Source organism: Amblyomma mixtum, chromosome 3 (genome assembly GCF_055824585.1).
Source record: "Amblyomma mixtum isolate Tamu chromosome 3, ASM5582458v1, whole genome shotgun sequence".
NCBI classification, from domain to species: Eukaryota; Metazoa; Arthropoda; class Arachnida; order Ixodida; family Ixodidae; genus Amblyomma; species Amblyomma mixtum.
The window spans coordinates 160740828-160761964 of record NC_143014.1 but is presented as its reverse complement, the minus strand read 5'-3'; the positions used below and the strand labels follow the sequence as shown (position 1 = coordinate 160761964).

The 21137-nt window shown below is 48.7% G+C and overlaps 2 protein-coding genes across 2 annotated transcripts in view; both read left to right on the top strand.

The window, feature by feature from the left end:
* Positions 1-2564: 2564 nt before the first annotated feature.
* Positions 2565-6530, top strand: LOC149352524 (uncharacterized). Its single transcript, XM_089581698.1, has one exon. It carries the CDS (start codon positions 2896-2898, stop codon positions 4006-4008), a length of 1113 nt encoding a protein of 370 aa, XP_089437824.1. The 5' UTR covers positions 2565-2895; the 3' UTR covers positions 4009-6530.
* LOC149352523 (luciferin 4-monooxygenase-like) overlaps positions 5229-21137 on the top strand; it is a 33905-nt gene continuing 17996 nt past the window's right edge. The window contains exons 1-4 of the mRNA XM_089575701.1: positions 5229-5552; positions 16269-16551; positions 19507-19613; positions 20759-20961. Of these exons, the coding sequence (XP_089431827.1) occupies positions 5229-5552; positions 16269-16551; positions 19507-19613; positions 20759-20961 (917 nt within the window). The remainder of the gene's footprint in view (positions 5553-16268; positions 16552-19506; positions 19614-20758; positions 20962-21137) is intronic.

Genomic DNA, 21137 nt, shown 5'->3' with positions numbered 1-21137 from the left:
GCCCACCTAACTTTCTGCCGTCCCCTGCTACGTTTGCTTTCTCTTGGAATCCACTCCGTTACTCTTAAGGACCAGCGGTTATCTTGCCTTCGCATTACATGCCCTGCCCAAGCCCATTTCTTCCACTTGATTTCAACTAAGATGTCATTAAGCCGCGTTTGTTCTCTCACCCACTCCGCCCTCTTCCGATCTCTTAACGTTACACCTATCATTTGTGGACACCATGGAATGCGTGAAATAAATAAACGACTGCACTGACAGTATTAGCGTTTGTAGGGAGCATACTGGCGCTTCTGAGGCGTAGAGCCCTCGGGGCAGGCACGACCTTATCAGTAACGATTGTTTTGCGTCTCGACCCTGAGCTAGAATTACACAAATCAGCAACAGCAGCAGAAAGCAAGATTATATAGCTATGAAGCACTTGTTACTACTATCATTCAGTAAATAATGCAAGACAAACAAAAAAGAACCTCCACCTCTGTATTATCAAACGCAGCCTCCGAATCCATCTGCTAATGCAACTATATTAACGCGGAAGAGTTAAGGCACCTGTTCTGCAGAAGATCCGGTGTCGCGTCGGGATCGAAAAGCAAGTGGCCCACCTGCTACCTACGTCACGTGACCTAGTGACGTCGTCACAATCTGCGAACCGTTGCAGGTGGCAGTTAAATTAATTATATGTCGCGATGGGTTGCTCTCCTCGAACAGCCTGGGTCTCACAAGTCCCATTGGTGGCTGTGTTTGAAGCAGCCACCTGCTGGGGCACGGTCGCATCGCTTAACCGCTACTCCACTGCGCCAGGAGTGGTATGGGCGCCCCGCGATCTAGAAACGTAAAGAATGACCGTGTCTGCGAAGTGACACGCATAGGGGACCCCAGGCCGCTGAAGGGGCCCATTAATACTATCGCATCATACCCTGAAAGCGGAGCTTAAAGGGCAACTGCACCACTTTTGGAGAATTTCGCGATATTCAACGATTCAAATCCATATAGGTTGTAGGTGAAGCATGCCAAGTGTTTTTGCAGTCACATTTACAGCAGTGACGTGATCGATTGTTGAATTTTGTGCTTCTACTCAAAGCACCGGAGCGCAGGGAAGTTCAGTGTGACGTCACGGAAGGTATGATTTCAAATTAACGCTGCCGTCAGCGACCACCTGCTGTGTCTCGTTGGAAGCTGCCAAACAGCGCTCGGCGGACTTTGCCTTCGGTGGCGTTGTTTCTTTCCTTCAAAGCAGGCGTTTATGCATTGGAAATGTACTGATACCTTCAATGATGTCATCATGCGTCCCCCACTTGGCGTTGTGCGCTGCGGAGAAGCTTGAAGGCCGTCGCGATTTTAATTGGCGATTACGTCACCATTTCAAATGCTAGCCCAAAAGGACTTCGCATGCTTAACCTGCAAGTTTCACACATTCGACCCTTTTAAGCTCGTCGATTTCTAAAGCTTATGCAGCTTCCCGTTAAGTATCCCTCAAGTTTGTTTTTTTTTTTTGTAGAAAGTAGTATGTGTGGTTTAACGTGCCGAAGCTGCACGCGAGCTTCTAGAGACGCTGACATCTCTACCGAGCAGATAATCGGAATAGCTCTTTACAAAGAGAGGCAGTTCATGGGAGCGTCATTTCTTTTACCTCACAACATCCTCGAACTGAGTGAAGCTGACGTCAGCAAATCAGAGGCTGAATTAAAAACGCTGATAGCACGTTAGAACTGACCTTAATTGGCCGGTGCCTTTACTTTCGTGCGTCGGGCTACCATAATCGTCGAAGTGATGGCCGCGATCAACACACGAAATGTTCTTGCCTGCGAGATGCTTTACTATTTTGGTCGCTGATTTGCTGGCGCGTGCTGTAGCGTTTTGTTACAAGTCTTACCGAAATTTTGGCTAAGTGGAGTGAGGCTTCCCCGTTAATCCTTGTTCACTTTGTTTTGTGTTGCCAAGGAGCTCATCATCCTCACTTCTCTCTTTCGCGTAATCGCATATGGTCGGACACAACTCAAGAACGCGGCGGGAAATGCACCTCAAAGAAAGCCCTCCAGGCAATGGCATCGACCGATAACACATCGTGGTTAATCCAGCTGATTAGGCTAATCAGTGATTAGTACTCCTGCCGCTGGGGCTTGCAGGAACAAGAGGATTGACTATGGATTAACCGGACCAACTGGATTTACCACGACTTCAAGACATTCGGTAGACGCCATTAGCTGGAGAGCCTTTTTTGAAGGGCATTTGAAGCTGTGTTCTTGACTTGTACCCGACAAAAGACTTTTACCTGATTCCCGGTTGCCTGCTGACACGCGCAGCGGCAGAAGCATGGCCGGTTAAGGCGCGCATCTTTCCCTGCTCATGAGCAGCAGATATACGGTAATCGGACATACGTATACCCTGATACGTCCCTGCTGAGCTAAAACACTCTAATGTTCATACTTTAGTTTGAGCTAGTTGGTTGTAACGAGGCATAATTGCACAAATTCCGTGCCTTCGCGCCAGTTCGCATTTGTAAAATTATGGCTGTAATTCGACACCGTCGTGTGTGAGCGCCAGCTCATCCCCGCCGACGGAGATCCTTCGCCGGAGGGCGAGCAACCCGAACTTTGAGTCCGAGCAACCCGAGCCGCCCGTGGGAGGAGAGAGTGATGTGAGGAGAGCATGAGGAGGACGAGCGCTCGCGCGGCGCGTAAACAACAGACTCAGGTGTTGGACACGAAAGAAGCAACACGGCCTCTTGTTAACCCAGAGCTCCTTTGTAACGAAAAGACGAATAAAAGTCTTTTGAATTGTTCGTTTATCCTAACAATTCAGAAGTGGGATAGAGTCAACGTTCGCCCGAACTTACGAAGTTAACCGGCCAGCCCCACCACGCCTGTCACCCGCACCGGAGCATCTTCAACGGATATGGCAAACGAAGATGGCGGACGACCGAGCAACGATGGCGGGAACGACGACGCCGACGACTCAAGTGAAGGCGGATCCGACAACGTGGTGACAAGTGGAAACTTATCCCTGATACCTCCGTCAACGATTAACGTGGCGGAAATCCTGCAGGCCAGCGTTCAGGCCGCAGTGAGAGAAGCCATCAATGGAATTGCCTTGCTTCAGACGCAGCAAGCAGCGGCCACACCCATCTTTGGAGCGGGAGAGACAGCTCGATTAGTGCCATCGTTTGATCCGGTGTCATCCAGCTCTCCGACAGTAGACGCGTGGATAGGACGCGTGGACGATTTGGCACAAGTCTACCATTGGTCCGACCGGCTGACATCTGGCAACGCACTCTCGAGGTTGGAAGGGCCTGCGAAGACATGGTATGACTCCCTCTCTTCCGACGACAAAACATGGCCGGAATGGAAAGAAGAAATTAAGCGCGCCTTCCCCACGACAGCGGGATTTCAACGACTCCATCGAGAAATGCAAGAGCGACGACAGAAGCGCGGTGAGCCCATCGAGTGTTATTACTATGACAAGCTCTCGAAAGCTCGCCGTTGCAACCTCACAGATGAAGCATGCATTGAATACCTCATCACGGGGCTATACGATGACGACGTAATTAGAGCAGTGAGCGTACGCACGTACGAGTCGCCGGAAGACCTTCTTCACTGCCTGAAACGCCTCGAAGAAAGATTAGGAAACACTGCCCCCAAAAGTTCAAAATCAAGTGGTCCCCCGAACCATTCTCGTTTCCCTGCATATGCCAACGCCCATGGCAACAAAAGCGAAGCAATGGCGTCGACCTTGAACACTACCGACCACAAGAACCTTTCTCCGAAGGCGAGGAGGAAGCCGCCATGGAATGAAAGAGGAGAGCCCCTCTGCTTCAACTACAGCGAGTACGGTCACGTGTCCCTCAATTGCCCGGCCCCACAGCGAAAGGCGAGATGCAACGCTTGCGGACGAGTGGGCCACGGAGAAAAAGACTGCAGGGCAAAAACGGAGAGAGGAGCGCGCGTCGCTCAGAACGCGTTGGCTTTGACCTCCGAGCCGCTGAAGAGGCGAACGAAAAGTACTTTATGATGGCGAAAGCGAACGGCTGCGACATACGAGCATACGTCGATCTCGGTAGCCAATGCGTAACTCTGCGGAAGGAGGATGCCAACCGAATCGGAGTCGCTTACACGAAGTTGACAAAGCCGTTCACTATCGGGGGCTACGGGTGCGGACATGTGACACCGTGTGGGGAAACGAACATCACCCTCACGGTCGACCAAGCTACAGCGGACGTTCCCGTGCTGGTCGTGCCGGACGCGTCACAGTCCATACCCCTACTTGTGGGCCAACCTTTCACCGAGCAACCACACATCACGATTGTGAGGCGGAAGAACACAGTGCGGATTTTTGAGGAGCAAGGAACGAGGACAATAGAGACGACACGCTTCAGTCCATTGAAATTCCAGAGCTCCCAGAACGACCTGTGTGCCTATGGGCGAAGGAAACAACGGTTGTGCCCCCAAAATGGTAGCGCACCACGCTCAGATGTCTTCGTGGACATGCAGCTCAGGTGCCAAGAAGGTCGAGAGCATTGCATACCACGCTGTGTCCTCAGCGTTGACGGGACCAACGAAACAGTAGTCCCTATAATGAACATTTCCAATCATGAACTGACCATCAAAGAGAACGAACGAGTCGCACGAGCGGAAATTTGATACCCAGACGATGCATCGCCACGAGAGGGTGAGTCGGACATTAGCACTGACCAGCCCTTATTGATACCGAGCGAAGAGATTCAAGTAGGTCCTGGTGTTGCTCCTGAGGAACGTGCAAAGCTCGAACAGCTTATTTTTGAGTATCGGGACTGCTTCGCAACCACCGTTTCAGAGATTGGCTGCACAAATGCCGCTGAAATGAGCATTGAGCTAACAACGCTGGAGCCAGTGAAATTTCGTCCCTACCGACTCTCTTACGCCGAACGGGCACACACAAAAGAAATGATTGAAGAACTAAAGCAAGCTGGCATTGTTGTCGACTCCAAATCGGATTATGCAAGTCCTATCCTACTGGTGCGAAAAAAGACAGGGGAGCAACGAATTTGCGTGGACTACCGTGCCCTCAACCGTGTCACAAAAAAGGACCGGTATCCACTGCCTTTAATTGAGGATCAACTGGACCGTCTGAGAGGGAAATGCTTCTTCACGAGCCTAGATCTTGCGTCAGGCTACTATCAAATTCCTATGACCGAGGAATCGAGACACAGGACTGCGTTCGTTACTCCAGACGGCCATTATGAATTCGTTCGAATGTCATTTGGCTTGGCCAACGCACCGGCAGTGTTCCAGAGAATGATCAACGCTGTACTGGGTCCCCTACGGTACACCGTGGCTCTCGCCTACATGGATGACATCCTGCTGCCCACAACGACCGTGGAAGAGGGGCTTGACCACCTGAGAATGCTTTTGGATGTCCTCCGTGGAGCGGGATTAACGCTGCGATTAAGCAAGTGCCGTTTCTTCTTCGAGAAAGTCGATTACCTTGGCTACGACATTTCTGCCAGAGGAGTGCGACCCGGAAGTTTAAAGATCCAGAGCGTCGCTGACTTTCCCGAACCAAGGAATGTACACCAAGTGCGTCAGTTTTTGGGTCTGGCAAGCTATTTTCGAAGATTTGTAAAAGGGTTCGCCAGCACTGCTAAACCTCTAACGCGACTGACGTCTAAGGACGCAGTTTGGAAGTGGACTTCAGTGCACGAAGCCGCGTTAACTGAAGATGAAGTTGACTGAAAGGCCAGTTTTGGCGCATTTCGCGTTCGACGCAAGAACAGAGGTGCACACGGATGCCAGCAAAGACGGCCTAGGAGCAATACTTCTGCAAGAACAAGCAGATGGGCAGCTTCATCCTGTCATCTACGCAAGCCGGCGGACAACTGACTACGAAGAGAGATACCACTCATACGAACTAGAAGCGCTTGCGGTTGTTTGGGCGTTAGAAAAGTTTCGACTGTACCTAATCGGGATGAACTTCAAGGTGGTCACTGACTGCAACGCAGTACGGGCAACGATGAGCAAAAGGAATACGCTTCCCCGTATTGGCAGATGGTGGCTGCGACTGCAAGAGTTCACCTTCGACATGGAATATCGTAAGGGGGCGGCAATGGCTCATGTTGATGCACTAAGCCGCTCTGCATACGACCCTAACATGCATAGCGACAGAAGACGTGCTAACCGTTGCCCAGCTGAATGATCCAAAGGTTCAAGCTTTGAAGCAAAGGCTAGAAAAAAAAGGAGAATATCCGAGAAGACCAACGCAAGCAACAGGAGCGGTACAACAGGAAGCGGGTGGAAGCGCCGACATACAATCCCGGAGATGTTGTACTAGTTGAGCGAGAACCGGCAGCAAGTGGGGAGTCAAGGAAACTGAAAGAAAAATACAAAGGACCGTACGTCATCCGAGAAAGGCTTCCCAACGACCGCTACCGCATCGAAAACGTGCATCCGGCGCGGCAAAGGCGAAGAGCATACAGTAGTATTGCACCGGTTGACAAGCTGAAGCTTTGGGACCGGGAATTCAACGAGACAAGTTCAGAAGAATCGGAACGCGAGGATGATTCCGACCGGGACGGTCGGTGGTACAGAAGACACAAAACTACGCAGGAAACAGGACACAGAAAAGAAGCAGACAGGACGAGCGTAGACTAACAACTGATTTATTGGTCGAAAACAACCTTCCTTCAAAAGCAACGCATGCGCAACCAAACTTAACGCCTAAAGCAAAAGTACACAATCTTATCAACCCAAAAAGTCGAGTTCCTTCTGATACAGGTGAATTGATGCCTCGCTAACACATTTTTCCGCACCGTATCTAGCAATTTGCCAGGCTTCAAAGATATCGCGTGCCTTCTTGTCCTTCGCGCAGCCTATAATCTTCGTTTGCTTGAAAAGCGGCGTACAAAATACTTGTTTCTTCTTGTCATTGATCTTACAAGACTGGCAGTGCCTTGCTAAATGCTGCCCACCGTGCTGGCTCAAAGAGTTATTGTGCTCCTGAAGGCGTTTATTTATTAATGCAGCGCCCCGTCTGCCCTACATATACGAGAATGATCTCTTTGAGCCAGCACGGTGGGCAGCATTTAGCAAGGCACTGCCAGTCTTGTAAGATCAATGACAAGAAGAAACAAGTATTTTGTACGCCGCTTTTCAAGCAAACGAAGATTATAGGCTGCGCGAAGGACAAGAAGACACGCGAGATCTTTGAAGCCTGGCAAATTGCTAGATACGGTGCGGAAAAATGTGTTAGCGAGGCATCAATTCACCTGTATCAGAAGGAACTCGACTTTTTGGGTTGATAAGATTGTGTACTTTGGCTTTGGGCGTTAAGTTTGGTTGCGCATGCGTTGCTTTTGAAGGAAGGTTGTTTTCGACCAATAAATCAGTTGTTAGTCTACGCTCGTCCTGTCTGCTTCTTTTCTGTGTCCTGTTTCCTGCGTAGTTTTGTGTCTTCAGTATGTCTTACCAACTAGCCTCTCATCACACACTTCCGGTGGTACAGGATGGCCGAATGTGAGCGCCAGCTCATCCCCGCCGACGGAGATCCTTCGCCGGAGGGCGAGCAACTCGAACTTTGAGCAACTCGAACTTTGAGTCCGAGCATAGCCTCCTTTATACTTTCTGTGCCTGTCAACTCCGCGCTCCGCGGCCGTCGTCGCCGCTCCTCCTCCCTTGAGAAGTTACGCCGCTGGCTGCCGAGAGATGGCGACAGCGACGTTGGGGCATCCTCGCGAGGCGAGTGCCGGGTGCGCTGTGTTGACGGCAGCCCGGATAGCCACGTGCTGTTGATCTGTCGTTGTTATGTGGGCTGTTTTGCAGTGTTTGCAGTATTAGAGTGCTTTTTTAAAGCTTTGATTATTGCCACGTCTTGAACAGTTTTGCAGCGCTTTTTTTAAGCTTTGATTATTGCCACGTCTTGAAAAACATCCGCTCTCAGTTCCTTGCACGCGACCTTGGAAAGAAAGGAGAGGTTTCGTCATCTCACTTGAAGAAACTCTACGAGATGTAAAAAAAGATAGGATTGTAAAACCTGTGAGGAGTCTAACCAGAAAACATGTTTTTCCGAGCAATATTGAAAAAATGAACGTCTAACGAGCTGTCCAAGGTTTTCTCCAGACGTTATCATCTGCTCAGGAGTTTTTGAAAGAGCACGCAGGACAGAGCTGCCATACATCATTTGCCTATGCGGAACCAACAACTACTACACGACACCAGCAACAAGTGCCAACATATCGAGCAAAATTTCCCTGACGCCGGGCACTTTGACGACAAAAAATGATTCTAGGCTACAATGGCTGGAAGTTACATTTCCGCTATATATCGACCAACTAAAGAAAGATGCAACTTATCTTCGTGCCTTTTTCACAGCCGAAACGTACCAGGCCCTTCTGCTCACAACTTACTCGACTGCTTGCTGCATTCGCTATCTGGTAGCTGAGGAGAAGTTCTGTTTTGTACTAACGCGGAAATTCAGCAGTGACCCAATTGAAGCGCTATTTGGAACCCTGAGGCGGTCACTGGGATGCAACGACCAACTTGACGTGCGGCCGGTACTCAGGACTAGAAAAAGTCTTGAAGACGGGAATTGCCGCGACATCTGAACACAGCAACGTACTATATCATGAGAGTCACCACAGCACTGGACTTAGGACTGCAGGGCTATGTGCACTTGGGAGGAGCGATGAGCTTCCAGAGGCTGCTTTGGAAGTCTTGGGACGCTTAGACGTGCAGCATGTCCCTGCTTCTCTACCTACATCGCAGCTGTCGACCACGTTCTAAGTAGGTGGCTACATCGCTCGTGTGATAAGTGAACATATGGAATGTGAGCAGTGCTGTTTACTCACAACCAAGCGATCTACTATACCCATTCGAGAAGTTCAACCAAGAACAGGACCGTGGTGGGCTGCTTTACCCATCTGACGAATTACTCTGTCTTAGGCTGCGGCTGTTTGTGGAGAGAAGCTTAAAAGAAAACCGACGACTTCAAAATCCATTAAAAAACGGACCGATTCAGCTGTTACAGCCATCTGTAAATCAAGGTTGCTGAAGTGCCCTGTCAGTGACAGCAGTCACCGTGAACATTTTTCTCTACTTGTGGCAACTAGATTCATCAGACCACTGCTGGTGAACTACGCATCTTCGATAACAGACAAGAATGATTTGTATAAGCCGCTGTTTCGGCAGAAGCCACTTTCACGATAAGTCATGAACTGTAAAAGTAGTTACTCTTGTAGCACAACTGCTGTTGTGAAATGCGTAAATAAATGGTGGTGCCTTTCTTCTTAAATTTTGTTTCAGCGCAGCGTAGACTACCATTGTAACTGTTCTATTACCACTGACGCTAGCGGAGCAGTCATGCAGTTTTTCGAGCCATGCCCTGATATCTTGAAATTACAGTAACATATCGTTGATGTTACTGGCTAACAACTAACGTGATCACTTGTTATCCATAGAGGATGTCGGCCTCACAAGTAAATATAACGAATATGTACGATTCATGCTTAGTAGCAGTTATCCCGCGAGGGAATAACAGCGCTCCCATGCTCGCGCCGGCATTCGCACCAGTGCGTCTCGACACCTACATCAGTGGCGCCCTCAGAGGCGGGAGCGGCAGCGCCGCGCTACTTTACCCGACGGCGCCGCTCCATAGTTTGCGCGGCGCGTTGACAGGCACAGAGAGTATAAAGGAGGCTATGGTCCGAGCAACCCGAGCCGCCCGTGGGAGGAGAGAGTGATGTGAGGAGAGGATGAGGAGGACGAGCGCTCGCGCGGCGCGTAAACAACAGACTCAGGTGTTGGACACGAAAGAAGCAACACGGCCTCTTGTTAACCCAGAGCTCCTTTGTAACGGAAAGACGAATAAACGTCTTTTGAATTGTTCGTTTATCCTAACACGTGGGTGTTCTCCCCGTAAGCCATACTGCCAATTGCGACTGCGATGACGGAACTTTAGACATTACTCACATTTTTATTCTTCCAATTATTACTAATAAACAGAAGCGGTAAAACATGAAACAAAGAAAGACAGGCTGCCGTGGCGAAAGAGTAATCTACACTTAGCCGTGCACGATGATCAACAGGCTAAGTTGTGATCGAGAGCTCACGGCATTTCATGTAATGGTGTCGTTTTCTTTTTGTCTTAAAAATTATCAATCGTCAAAGAGAATGTCGCGCCAGTCATTTAAATCGTTGATTTCACATAAAATATGCAAACGAAAGGACAGGTGTAACAGTTCCGGCGGCATTTACCGTAAGCGCTCTGAATAGTGTCACTATACTGTTCCCGAGTCGCACGTGCCGCTTTGTACGGATGTTATCGCGACGTTCAGAAATCGGCGCGGTATGCATCGTAGTAGCAGACGTTTTGCTCAGCTCACGGGCTGTACAAAAAGGAAGTGCGAAACAGCCTTCGTGTTGTGTACGAATCATGCTGCGACGTGATTTGTAATACTTTTTCGGGTAACCAGCTGTGATGCACAAACGTCTTTGACGTCGAACTTCCTGTGGAGCTGTTTCTATGCAGGTCCTATAGGTTTTGCGGAGGCCAGCACACACCTTAAGTCTGGTCGAATTGCTTTCTAGCTGCTCTGTGCTCAAGAAGTAATTGCCGTATCCAGATCTTTTTTATGTGGGACGTGATCCTTTAAATCGTAAAAAAGAAAACTTTTAAAGTGTTCAGATGGTTTGCAGTGCTAGTTGTTAAGCTGAATGGGAATCTCCAGTGCCCGAGCAAGACTGCGCTGTGTCATCGAAGGCGTCCTTGAACTGATAGCTTTGAGCGTCCGAATACAACTCTAAATATAAGATGTCCTTGGTTTTCGAAGGCAACGTTGTCAAGAGGTCTGCTGCGAACAGTATCATACCAGATGTCGATTTTTCGACGTATTTGACGTGTATTTGCAAGGAACATGTGGAACAAGCTGCTGTGGTGAGCGTATGCATTTTACATGTTTTTTTTTTATGCTACTCAGACGGGAACTGTTCTTGAGATATCGAAATTGTAATTCCATGTGTCACGGCGCAGCCTTTGTGTACATTCGGAGTAAAAAATTTATGGAACGCAATATTAGCTGATAATTTTAATTTCCTCTTTTCCTCGCACGCTGGATATGCAGTTTAATTTTTCGTGTAAAAAGTGCACAATGCGTCATTGAGGACTCAAGAAATGCGCCCCGGGAGTGACGAAATTAAATCTCTTTGCTAGAGTTGCGTTCCGTGTACTTTTGACGGTGTGTGTACAAGCCGTATCTGGTCCGCATAATGGCGACCTATAGTTCAGACTAATATTCAAGACAGAAATATCATCTGGTATCCAGTGTTTCATACCGAAGCCGCATAACTTTCTTCATGTTTTCTCACTTTAGGTGATTTTTTAGAGCTGTACAAAATCCCATTGACGTTGTCATGTTGATGTTTGCCCTCAGAGGAAAGATGACTTAGGAAACATTGCATTTTGGATGCTAGCCTGCTTCTTTTCCACCTGTAGCGGACACCACTCGCATGGACAAATAATTCCATTTGTCGAGTAGATGCATGCAGTATGTGATAGCTGCCGCTTGTCCGCTGCGGGGTTGTCAGGTCTGTTCGCGCTCCTAAAACGGAATTGAAGTTTTATGAAAATGGCAACAAAAGTGATTTGCGGTATTTTCGGTGGTGGAATATTCCGCCAGTAAAAGGCCGTGGATATAATACAAGGGAGTGCTGAGAAGGAAGCTGGGAAGGGGGGGGGGGGGGGGGGCGGGGGTTAGTTGGAGGTCACTTTACTCGAGCGCAAGATCATACGCCTTTCGGCTCATGAGCGAGTCAGTGTTGAGACCTATCACCACATCAGGCATTTATGCTACATTTTGGCAGAACCAGGTTGCAATTTCATTTACTCTGTCTTTTCTAAATGTGCATATAGAGAGAGACCCTGAATAATGGAAATGTTTGCTGCCCTACATATGGGGAGAGAAAGAGATAAGAGGAATAGGAGATCAGACCACAATATGGAACGTGTCCGTGGGAGTCATTACCCATTGAAAACACAGGAGGCAGACAGAGACAGACAGGTGCTCAAGCCTGTGTCCTTTAATCATCTCAAGAGCGCTTTCACATGTCTTTCTGCTCAGACGAATGCTGGGCTAAGGTGCCAGGATTCTTGCTCCCGTTAGGGGACGAGATTTTAATCACGGAGCATTGTACCCAGGTATGCTCGTTCCCGATCAAACCGAGGGCACTCACTTAGTGGGCGAGCAATTGTCTCTTCGCACCCGCAGTGCTCACATGCTGGAGAGTCTGCCATTGCAATGAGATGGGAGTAAGCATTTGTAAAAGCCACTCACAGCCAAATGCGACCCAAAATGACCCTATGTGCTGACCGAAAGTGCGAATCTTACCGACTTCTAATGATAATGAGCAAATTTAGAGTTGGCCACAAAGTTTACCCGACTGAGCATAAACGAGAAAATCACTCTGAACAGCGCATCAAATAAAAGGCGAACCTCAATCGGCCACAAGTAAGAATGCAGCAAGAGAAACTAGATGTTCAGCTAAGCGGCAAACGTGCGTATCGCCGCTATCGAAATGAAACCAGCTGTGCACTGTGTCGCTAACACAATAAAAAAAATTAATGCTCGCTGGTATTAAACACACATCGTAGATAATGTCACCGTAGCAAATAGACGCAAGGGTGGTTTAATATAACGATGGTATTTTGATGATATTCCATTCTTCTTGCTCTTCCTCATACACTGAAGCGAGACCACAGCCCCGCTCCCTCTTCGTTATTGAGCGGGCAGCGACGGTGAGACGTTCCATCGCTTGAGGCAGTGGCGAAGGGCGAAAAAAAAAAAGACGAATTGGATCGAAAAGGAATTACTTTAGTATAGAGCACCTAGTGTGTGCAATACAAGTAAAACCGTAATGTAGACGCTCGGGAAAGGTAGCAGTTAGGCTGCCACAGAGGCATAAAAATCCCCTCGCAATAAACGGCAACATAGCTGGTTGTACACAGGTGAAGATGGACATCGTTTCTGCTTCAAATTTCACCAAGAATGGTCACATTTATCTTGTGTCTCTATACAAATCAAGCTGTGAAAGAAAAGCCGCTGGATACGGAATCCATATTGTTCGGATACAAAGATAGCAAGCTTCCGTTTGGGAAGACGATATGACAAATAATACGAGCGAATTAGTCCGCTCAAAAATTAGTGTAAAAACTAGCATGCGTCGTAAAAACGCGTCGCCTATCATTAACCACGCACTTACTGTCGGCACTTTAAGGTTGCTGCCTCGCTCTTCGTATGGCTCGTGTAGACGTACCGGGCTGACCAGGAGGGTAGCGCACGCGTTTATAGTTCATTCGTGGCGTAAGCTAAGAATGGTGCATATCCTGTATGTGCGGACGTTAATGGCGGGAAAGAGAGTTTGTGTTGTCACTTCGCGTTTCGGAAATTTAAGAAATCGGGACCGCTCCTTAACAAGTAGGAATTCTGGATTATGCACCTTTGCCTGCACCGGCCAAGTTTTGCGCATGACAACCGCCAAATGCCGCGGTAGAAGTCCTGCAGTGTCGATTCTTCTGGGTCGTAGAGTATGTGCGGGTCACCTCCGTAATAAATCTTTGTTCTTGAATTGGTTGAAATGAGTGACTGGCTGCGTCAGGGGAAGCCGAACTTGATTTGTTGCTTGAGAAGAGTAACAGTTGGACAAAGAATTGGCATTCGTAAGATTGCGGCTTACGATAATGCGAGAGGAGGGGCAATATTTTTTGCTATACATTTCACTTCCACCTGCGAGGTTCATTTTTTTTTTATTTGATACCTCAAAGGCCCCTGGTATGGGGCATTACATGAGGGATGGGCATGACAGTTATACAATAATGGTCTTGATGGCGTTCTTAAAATGGATGGCGTTGATGTGATGCACGGCGTCCTGTGGTAGATCATTCCAGTCCCGGGATGACGTGACGAAAAAAGATCGAGAATGAGCGGTAGTTCTTGCGGTGGGGGCGTAGACGGCCTTATGGTGGTTAATACGGCTTGAGAGGCGATAAGCGGGATAAGCGCCATTTGCAGCGCTCTCAACTTTAAAAAAAAAATTGCGTGTTAAAAACCGCTCGCTAGCGCCTGAGTTGAAAAGGACAGCCTTTTTCTTTTTAAATATGCCTGGGTTTAGCCGGCTCAGCAGGTGCGCAAGATATCGTCCAATTCAGTTATGCAGTACTATTCGCAATTGCTTTTGCAGTAGAAGCTGTCGCGGTTATTCACTCGGCACCCGCCCTGATTTGACGTCGTTGTTTCTCTTGAATATTAGCATTGGATGAAACGACGTCGCGAGAAGCAAGAGTTACACGATAGAGCTGCCCTTTTCTGTACTTTCTGGTGTCGTCATTTCGAGCGCTGTTATCAAGTCTGCTTTATCAACTTGTCGAAGCTTCTACCTTATGTCTCTGCCGTTCAAACATGATGGAACGTAAATGAAATATCTGAAGTTCATATTACACTTTGGCATACACTTACACTGCCTTTACTTTTACCCTCACCATTTGTAGTGAGTAGCAGCAGTGATTGCAGAATTTCTTTCTTTTCCTTTTAGTTATACGGGCAACGTCCGCAGTCACACTAGTGTAGTAATTACAACCTGTAGTGGGCTTTCTTGTAGCGGTTTTGATACATTATTTTAGCCCTCTAACACCTGTGACGTCAGTGCTGATAGTGAGAAAGGTGACCCTTCTTGTGTAGCTTCTTGTGACTTTTCTTGTTAACTGGCATGTAAGCCGAAAGCGTGCTGTTCATGAGAATTGCTGACACGTAAAGTGCCGCATATTTTTCTCTTGTGCCATCCAAAGCAGTGGATCTTCGCATAATGGACGTATATAGTTTCGTTTGTGCTTCATATCTCCTATGCAACCGACGTGTCGCATCACCACAACTTTGTTGTCCAGTTGGTTACGCTTTTGCTCATTTACCCTTTTGCCCATAGCAGGGCAGCCATCAGCAATTTCGTCTGAAACCTGCCTTTCAGAATCTTTTTTTGTCTAATGTGAATTAAAAGATGGGGTAGTGGAAAAAGTGGGAGTTGGGGCACATAGTCCGCGTGAAGCCGGAAATATCAACTGCCGACAATGGCACTGCAATAAAGTTAATGGTACTGGTGAGCTACTCACTTCTGTAGAGTTTCTACCCAGAGTGAAAGCAGGCGCCCCTGCACTTCATGCACCATGGAGAGCAGCAAAAAATGCCGGGAAGATGAGGTTTTACATTTGGCTTGGCTGTTTTTGCCCGAAACGTGGAATCGGCCATAACTATGCGGCTATTCCCCTGCAAACCTCGAAGAAATGCGGCGAAAATTTTAATTCCAGCCTAGCACTTGTATTAAATTTAGTGAGGATGTGAAAAGCTCGCTAATAAAATAATTTCATATGCGCTCAGAGGGGGGCATCGTGGCGCAGCTGCCTATTAATAGGCAGAATCCATGTTTTCGGCGCAATAATCAGTCTGTAATTTCTGTGTTGGATGATGTACTCTTTTAGAAACTCGCATAGACAGTAACGCCGGCTTTCTCTCGGGGTAATGTTGAGAAACTCTGTTCACGAACAAACGAGCAGACAACGTTGTTTCAGTATTGCTTGTTGCTTCAGTCGACACTTCTGCCTTCACGCCGCAGCTCCCTCTTTTTCACTACCTATACTTCTGTAGTCGGATACAACGTAAGAACGCAGCGACGTTTTCTCGTCAAAGGACCCCTACCTGCCAAATGGTGTCGGCCGATTCTCGTGACTCTGCTAGTGCGGCAAAGCAAGGTGTGGTAGATGAAAAGGGAAAATCCCTTCCCTCTATGGTCGCGAATAGCCTCTCTATCCATTGTGGCGCCGCTCCCTGCTTTGTCATACTAGCAGGGTCATGAGAATCGGCCGACACCATTGGCTGGATGGGGTTCCTTTGACGGGGAAAAGCCGCTGTGTTCTTTAGTTGTATCCGGCTATAGTTCACTACACTTTTGTCCCTCTCTCTCTTCGCAAGACAGGCGTTTCTGCCCTGTAGAAAACTGCAGCTGTCATTCAGCTTGAAGATTTGAAATCCTACAAGTTACGGAACTACGAATCAAAATCCGACCAGGACCTGCGGCCAGTTTATGGAGGTTAGAAGATTGGGGCGCCGCGTGTGAACTTGGCACTCAGGTGTCGTCGAGTTCATTCGATTGCCGCAAGTGGCGTGACAATCTGTTAACCTACAAGTTCTGGCCGAGTCAAAGAACAGCGTTTGGTTACGCCCATGGGCCCTACGGGGAGTTTCGCACGTGGTATGATCAAAGACCCCTGACTCGGGTGGCGCTGCCGATCGCCAACTTGTCCTCACAGAGCAACGAGATGCGTCTCCCTTCTCGCAGGTTGACGCCAGGACGGGCGCGCAGTACACTTTCGGAGAGCTGTACGATGCCTCCCTGCGTGTGGCAGCAGGCCTGCAGCGACTTGGCTTACGGCCGGGAGACCTGGTCGGTTTCCAGGGTGCCAACGGCGCCGAGCTCCTGGTGACCATGTGTGGAACCTTCTTCGCTGGCGGCACGGCTGCGCTGGCGAAGACTAAACTGACCGAAAGTTAGTGTTCATCTTTAAAGTCCCTCAAGTTTATCGCGTTTTTCGTTAGAAGTGCGAGGCATAAAACGAAAAAAAAAGAAGAAAGAAAATAACATAAACGGATAGCCTTAGATCTCTGTTCAAAAAGAAGTAATCTTTCTAATGAATACAGTAACAACAAAGCTAAAAAATTGCTGATGGTTTAGCTTGGTTAAACCCAGTGTGTACGAGAAAGCTTCTCACACGCTGCCGAATCGGTTGTCCGTGAAGTTCTGGTGAAACTGATTCGTTCCAGACTAGGTAGACGCTTGGGCATATTGGTTAGACATCATTGGTGCAGCACATTCGATGAGTACGAGATGAGACACAGACACAGCGCTGTGTCTGCGTCTCATCTCGTCCTTGTTGTATGCGCTGCACCGATAATGCCTCGTTACAGTCCCAAATTCATTGAAACGAATCACGTGGTTAGTCCGTCTCTCTGACTCGGTTTCCATCGGCTGTTGTTGAGTAGACGTCGAGGCGGCGGCTTCGTTCGCGGCTCGTTGTCGTCGTCGTTTAGCGAGCCGGTATTCCCGTTCTTCGGGTGTCTCGGCCGCACGCTTGGCCTTCCTCGCTTCCTTCTCGCGCTGTCGGCCGGCCTTGTACCATGCTACGACTTCGGAATCTGTCGACGTAGCTTCTCGTAGCCTTTGCTGATGCCGTACTGAGTACGTATGCTTGCAATCCACCTCTTCATCTATTGAGCATCTGACAAGCGAGCGCACGCTCACGATCACGCTGACAAGCGAGCACAGCTGCACGCGCCGCCGCGGAAAGAGCACAGCGCATGCGCAGTGAGGCGGATAGCTGAGTGATAACATCACAAGCGGTGACGCGGAGGAGACCGGCGCAGCAGTGGCAACAGCGCGCAGCGAACATCTGTGGCTCGACGCAACCGGTTGCCATGGAAACGACGCATGCGCAGAAGTGGCTTGCGCCCGACCTGGCGAAATGCTCCGCAGCTAGCGTAGTGAAGCTTTCGCTTCGATATGCACGTACTGAGCTCTTGTGTGTATATTTCTCTCGTAATTTGCGAGATCGTCTCTGAAAACAATGTTCAATTCCACCGCGCCACCGGCACCAGTGCCCCACAGTTATGCCAAATGGTCACACGTGCGTCACTTTGCAGTACCGAGAAACGGTCACATTATGGCCGATTCGCAGAGAGGCCACTTCATGAGCATGGAGAAACCAATCACGAATCGCTCGGCCATTTTCTCTGAAATCTACCGACCGCATGTCGTGTGTAATTAGAAGATCAGCTACTATGCCTTGTTTTTATTGGCACCTAATCTACCCTCTACGCTAACATCATAGCTGAGCATGCCTCTGAGTATACCACTTGTGCCTCTGCTCGGTCCTGGAAGGCTTAGACGCTACCGGACACCAATTTTCGGGGAGGAGTGAAGTCAAGTGAAGCTACTAAGATATTCAGTAGTGGCCATTGCTGAATTCTTCCGAGGGATCTTCCCCGGCCAGGACTCAGTTCTAGGATAGTTGGTGTAGAAGGCGTTTCCTTCGAGTAACAAGCAGCACGAGCACCAGCAACCGTTCAAAAGGAGTACCACGAGATGTGCGCATATACTCTCCGTCCGGTCGCCATTACTGCCGTCTGCCCCTAAAGTGAATGGGTTTTTGTGATGTAAACAAATTTGCTTTGCCAATTTTTTATTCTGTAATTTAATGTATCTAATGTTGAGATGTACTGGCACAGCTGACGTCTATGATCTACCTTGCGCAAGTACATGCTCCATTGTGCCGTTCAAGAATATTTGAGGGCGCTTCCTGACATGCTCCATGCTCTAGCGCTCAGAAAGGCACCTGCAACGGTTTCGGCCTTCAAGGACTCGAAGAACTGGCAGGCTGAATTAACTCGTATTTTGGCTCCATACCCTACTGAATAAGCCGCCGCGGTGGCTCAGTGGTTATGGCGCTCGGCTGCTGTCCGAAAAGATGCGGGTTCGATCCCGGCCGCTTCGGCTGAATTTCGATGGAGGCGAAATTCTAGAGGCCCGTGTGCTGTGCGATGTCAGTGCACGTTAAAGAACACCAGGTGGTCGAAATTTCCGGAGCCCTTCACTACGGTGTCCCTTATAGCCTGAGTCGCTTTGGGACGTTAAACCCTCTTAAACCATAAACTATATCCTACCGAATTCCCTCGTTTAGCCGCAATTCCTGGGGCACAAGGGCCAGGTCACTATTTCATTAGCGCTCTCGCTCCTGTTAACAGAAACTGCGATTATAAATGCAGGATGCATCTAGTACCTCTCCAGATCGAACCTTCATGTCAAAGCCTCGTACCTAGTGGTTGCCTACGAACCGCGACAGACGGCGCCACATGCACTGTACGGGGAGCTCCGAAGGAGCACGTGTCAAATTTGAATTGTGAGAGCGGAAGAGTGGTCGTAAATGCGACGGTGAGTTTAAAGCACAGCCGAGCGACGGCGTGCAAATGCAACGCGGCTGCTTGCTCTGAGCAAGACGAGCCAAGGCAAACTGCAGGTGGAGGTTTCACCGGAAAGGCGCTCTTTCCAAAGGAGAGGTGCGTGCTCATCAAACCGCGTAAGACTGCGCTGAAGATAGCTGGAGGAACCCTGCTGCTGATAGCAAACTGCTCGCTCGTGAAACCGAATAACACGTCGAAGTTAGGAAAGAACGCTGCGTGCGCTGCTATGTATTTCCAAATCTACAATGGGCTGCGTTGTCCCCTAGTTTTTATTTTCGTCAAATGAGCTTTCGGTTGATGCATGCTGTCTATTACATTACGTAACACTAATTTTAAGAAATCTTGAGGAGTCTTAGAATCGTTTTTAAAGACTTGTGGGGTCGGAATCAGATTAGCTTGTTTACACATACGGTGTTCGCGCCACAGAACACTAATCCTGCCTGTCGTCGCGCATGGCGCCTTTTTTCGTTTTTTTTTTTGTTTTTCAGGAGAGATTCATTACCAGTTTGCCGACACCAAGCCGAAATTTGTCGTGTGCGACCTAGATGAAGCGCGAAACATGCTGAAGGCTTGCGAAAAAATCACGTCGGTAGAGGTAAGCCACTGTGCATGTAAGCTGATGCTGTCGTGCAGCTTCTATTAATACATAGGAACAAACCAGACACCTGGAGCGGAAAACTAAGAGCTCAGCTCACGTCGCCTCACTCACCTAGTGCCGTAAGCTGAAGATAAATAAAGTGGTAGGTAAGTTGGCGAGAACATAAAACATTTCTCCGAAGTTATTTTATTTTCGCAAAAAAATGTAAAATAGACAAGCCAAATACGAAGAACGAACGAACAGATATCCCTCAGTCCTGTAATGATGATTAATGTTTTTAAAGATTCTTTAGCACGTAAGGCGGACTCCGAAATTCAGTTTTCGGCTGATTGCTGGGGGATGCTACGCCGTCCTTCGGCTATACAAGGAATATGTGCTTCGAATGCATAGCGATCTTTTCCCTGAGACCACGGCAATGTGCGACAGGGCAGTGATATTAACAGCGCTGATGAATGGAACATGATTGGCAAGCCTAGTTGTACAAGTCGAGGATTCTTGGAGGATTTTAATTGTGAGGCAACTGCGGAAGATTCTGAGGTACTTTTATAGAAATATTGAAGGTGGAATGAAGATGATGATCCAGCACCGCCACCAACGACGACGAAGCGCTAGCGCCGCCCATGAAAGGCTCGTGCTGGAGAACTGCCGCTTGTGTGCCGGGCTCTCGCCTCGCTGGTTCCTAGACGACTTGCGCCCGGGTCTTCGTTGCCGGCGCTTCAACGTGCCAATAAACCAGCCGTGGCCTTGAGGTAGAGCGCCCGCCTCGGCTGCGGGAGGTTGCGGGTTCGACTCCCGCTACCGCCGTCCCACCCAGTCGGTTTTTTCGCAAATGGGTACCAGCGTTTCTCCCGGCCAGGCGCTCGGCTCTCTCGGGGATGTGAGACGATTGGTAAAAGGAGCCCGCGCCTACAAATCCCGTGGCCAATTGTGAGCATTCTTCGTCGTCGTTGGTGGCGGTGCTGGAGACGTATTGATTCTTATAGAGTGAAATCTTACTAAGCATGAAAAAAATGCGTTCAGAAGCTATTTGTTGTTGAAAAATGCGTTTGCCGCGAATTACTGGGTATGGTTTTTCGTGTATGATGGTAAGTTCTTTTGTGGTTCTCGTCGCTTGATTGGCGTATGTTATTTAACGTTTCCAGCATGTTATTGTCACCACCGGCTCTTATGAAGGGGCGCTGAGCGTTTCGGAGTTGATGAAGACTCCTTTGGAAGACAGTGACCTCCCTGTGAAGCTCAGCCCGGACGCGGTGCTCGCTATAATTTACTCCAGTGGCTCTACGGGACTGCCAAAGGGTGTACAATTAACCCACCGCAATATCATTGGCCAGGTGGTGTCTTATGGGTAAGAGAAGCCCGTAAACTTTCTGTATTTCTTTTTTATTTAGGAATGTACAAATGACTGTAAGATGCACTAAAGCAGCCAAAAGTGCGCATCGACTAGATTCCCTGATCCACAAAATATCTGAGCTAGAATCACGCAGAAAAAAAAAAACGGAACCAGAAAGCTATTGACCAAAA

Bases quoted from the DNA above. Each gene is read 5' to 3' on its own strand.
- LOC149352524 (XM_089581698.1), top strand. From the start codon at position 2,896: ATGGCAAACGAAGATGGCGGACGACCGAGCAACGATGGCGGGAACGAC.